The 3,849-nt window shown below is 38.5% G+C and overlaps 1 protein-coding gene across 1 annotated transcript in view; it reads left to right on the top strand.

Moving 5' to 3' along the window:
* Window positions 1–387: 387 nt before the first annotated feature.
* The window catches only part of LOC107676326 (A disintegrin and metalloproteinase with thrombospondin motifs 20-like), a 7,014-nt gene continuing 3,552 nt past the window's right edge, over window positions 388–3,849 (top strand). Inside the window, exons 1-2 of the mRNA XM_016470853.1 lie at window positions 388–501; window positions 3,406–3,552. Coding sequence (XP_016326339.1) covers window positions 416–501; window positions 3,406–3,552 — 233 coding nt within the window. The 5' untranslated portion in view covers window positions 388–415. The remainder of the gene's footprint in view (window positions 502–3,405; window positions 3,553–3,849) is intronic.

The following is a 3,849-nucleotide window of genomic DNA, read 5'->3' as shown; positions in this document are numbered from 1 at the left end:
GGTTTACTGATATATCCTGTTGTATATTCAGTTATTAGCAAAATAGATTATTTTTATATTTGGCTCATTATTTTGTCTTGTCATCAAACTGCCAAAACATGTAGAAACAAACAAAGATTTGTTTCTTGCAGAACTAAACGCACTGCAGTCATGCAGATCACGTGACATCAGCACTTATGCAGCAGATACTGCAGACTGTTGTGAAGTGTTTTTAAATGTGCTGAAAGAGCAGATTGTGAATAATAGACAGCTTTCATTAGTGTGACGGCTCCTGAAGCGGGAAGTCTGTCAGCTGTGCTTCATTCGACTGTCATCAGCGTGAGACAGCTGTGTGGGGCCCCAGCAGGTGGTTCATGGGTAAAGTCCTGCTCTGTGTCCCGTGTGTGTACGTGAAGGTCTGGCGGAGCTGGGGACGATGTGCGACCCGTTCCGGAGCTGCTCCATCAGCGAGGAGAACGGCCTGAGCGCGTCCTTCACCATCGCTCACGAGCTCGGACACGTGTAAGTCCCCCGAAAGAGCCCCGCTTCAGTGACACAGAGCCGGATCCGTGTGTGTGTGATATTCCTCTCATGCATGCGCCGCAGCGGGACGACGAGGTCAAAACCAAAGCACAATACACTAACATTTACAGTCTGTCCTCCGAACGCACTGCAACAAATGATGCTGTTTATCAGTATTTTTGTCTTGTTTTCAGTACAAATTTAAAGTTTCATGCATAAATCAAGATGCATTTTCTTGGGTATCAAAATGACATTAAAAGCTCACGCTTTAAGAGAAATGGTTTCTGGAAAAAATGCATCAAAATTAAGTGCCTTTATGCTTAAAAGAACAACACATATCTGCCAGCGGCGTCAGAAAAATACACTGGTTTTCTCTTTGAATTAAGTTTATTTTTCTGACCACATTGGCAGATTTGTTTTTTCTACTTCTAGCTTAAACTCACTTCATTTTTATACATTTTTCAGAAAACAAGACTTAATATCATCAGTCATTTTGCAGCTTAAGCGAAGGGATCTTAATTTAAGAATGTTTAGATATGTTTGCGCTGGAAAACAAGACAGAAATCAGAGGTGATTCGGATCCATTGAGAGTGATTCACGAGTCTTTAACGTTGATCAATTTCATCTTTTGTTTGTTTCATAGCTAAAAGTGCTTTCATTTGGATGTTTTGCAGAACATCTGGCACCTCAGTTTCTCTGTCCGAAACTCGGCAAGCCGTTTGACTCCGTAGAGCACGATATGACTTTTCTAAGCAATAGTTCACCTAAAAATGAATCTTTGTCATCAATTATTCATCCTCATGTTGGTCCAAGCCTGCTCTTTCCATACAACAAAACTGATATAAACCAGGTCTAAAAAATGACAAGACCTCTCTATGAAAGTGCATAAACGCAGTGTGAACATTGTGCTTTTGCGGTCCACTGAAGAAATGTGGTTTGAATGACTCGGGTGTGAATAAATGATGACAGAAGATTCATTTTTTGCTCTGATCTGATCTGCTGTTGACAGTCACACATTACGGCACTAACACATAATTATGGAAATCTGTTTGCACCACGTAACATAATATCAACCTTTTTTCCTCACAATTGTGAATTTATAACTCAAAATATAATGTAATTTTAGCAAAAAAACTCACAAAAGTCTCTTGCGATTCTGCCTTTTTTCCCGGATTTCGTAGTCTGTCTCGCAATTCTGACTTTTTTTTTGTTTTTTTCAAACCTCTGAGTTTCCATCTCGCAATTTATTTATTTTTACTGGAATTCAGAATTTAGATCACAATTTTGACTTTTTTTCCTCCAAATTTGTAGTTCGTGTCTAGCAATTTTGACTTTTTTATTTTTCTTAATTCTGACTTTAATTCTCACAATTTTTACTTTTTCTCAGAATTCTGAGTTTGTCATGTTTCTGTCTTTTTGTTTCCGCCAAGTAATAATAAAAAAAGGATTATTAAAGAGATGGTTCACCCAAACATGAAAATGACCCCATGATTTACTCACCCTCAAACCATCCTAGGTGTGTATGACTTTCTTCTTTCAGACGAATCCAGTCGGAGTTGTATTTAAAAATGTCCTGGCTCCTCCAAGCTTTATAATGGCAGTGAGTGGGTATTTCTTGTCAATAGTCCAAAAGAAGTCCAATAAAGCGCATCCATCCATCATAAAAAGTGCTCCACACTTATTATGAATTAGAAGCACAAAACGAGGATTTGTAAAGAAGAATGTGGGAGGTTTTCGATATAAGCCAAGAGGAGACTGGTTTTCCTTTGCTAAAGTAAGGAAACTTTGCTTCCTTTGCTCCTGTTAACAAACGTTGGTTCTCGCGAGACCAGCATATTCTCACCGGAGCTTACGCTACGTCATCCGCCGGAATGAACGCGCGTACGACAGTTAGCGCAAGCTAGAGGATACGGTTTATAGTTTTAAATAAGGATATTTTTCTTACAAAAGCGCATTGATTTGCTTCAGGAGGCCTTTATTCAGCCCCCGGATCTGTGTGAGGCACTTTTTATGATGGATGGATGCGCTTTATTGGACTTCTTTTGAACACACACACACACACACATCTTTCTCATATCTTCATGTGTGGCAGTGCAGATGTGTGTGTGAGGAGCGTCTGATGAAGCTCTGCTGTGGACTGTGTGTGTTTCAGGTTCAACATGCCTCATGACGACAGTCCAAATATGTATGTTTTATTTTATTTTAGATATATTTAAATTACCAAAAATGATTTGTAAAGGTTTTTGTTTTAGTTAACAATAACGCAACTGAGTTTAGGTTAGGGTTTCATGAAACTAATAATTAATTAGATCATAAAAATGTGAAATTAATATAATAATAATTAATAAATATATATATTTTTAAATAAAAACATTAAATATTTTACTTTATTGTAATATATATTATAACAAAATATTTATTTAAAATTATTTTTTTAATATTTATATTAAAAAACGAGGATTTGTAAAGAAGAATGTGGGAGGTTTTCGATATAAGCCAAGAGGAGACTGGTTTTCCTTTGCTAAAGTAAGGAAACTTTGCTTCCTTTGCTCCTGTTAACAAACGTTGGTTCTCGCGAGACCAGCATATTCTCACCGGAGCTTACGCTACGTCATCCGCCGGAATGAACGCGCGTACGACAGTTAGCGCAAGCTAGAGGATACGGTTTATAGTTTTAAATAAGGATATTTTTCTTACAAAAGCGCATTGATTTGCTTCAGGAGGCCTTTATTCAGCCCCCGGATCTGTGTGAGGCACTTTTTATGATGGATGGATGCGCTTTATTGGACTTCTTTTGAACACACACACACACACACATCTTTCTCATATCTTCATGTGTGGCAGTGCAGATGTGTGTGTGAGGAGCGTCTGATGAAGCTCTGCTGTGGACTGTGTGTGTTTCAGGTTCAACATGCCTCATGACGACAGTCCGAAGTGCCGCGAGGCGGGGATCAAGCATCAGTTCCACGTCATGGCCCCGACGCTCAACTACGACACCAGCCCCTGGTCCTGGTCCAGATGCAGCCGCAAATACATCACGGATTTCCTGGAGTAGGTGCTCGTCACATCTCCATGAGTTCCGGCCACTCTGGGTCCGTTTACATCAATGAGAGTCCAGTTAGAGTGAAAGTCTCTTTGAAAACGTTTGTTGCTTGACTGCAGGAAAATTACACAAAATCCAACTTAACTTGGAATCTGGTTTACATGGTTTATAGTTGGTCGGAGATGGTTTAGGCAGCGTTGCTTTAGTGTTATTTATATACTATTGTAGTATTTGTTAAATATTTTAAATTTTTTAAATATTTTATAAAAATATTAATTTTATATTTTCATTTTAATTTAAGTTTT

This window comes from Sinocyclocheilus anshuiensis, unplaced genomic scaffold (assembly GCF_001515605.1).
Source record: "Sinocyclocheilus anshuiensis isolate Anshui unplaced genomic scaffold, SAMN03320099.WGS_v1.1 scaffold7886, whole genome shotgun sequence".
Taxonomy (NCBI): Eukaryota; Metazoa; Chordata; class Actinopteri; order Cypriniformes; family Cyprinidae; genus Sinocyclocheilus; species Sinocyclocheilus anshuiensis.
Note: the sequence above shows the minus strand (reverse complement) of the source record. Positions and strands in the feature narration are given on the sequence as shown.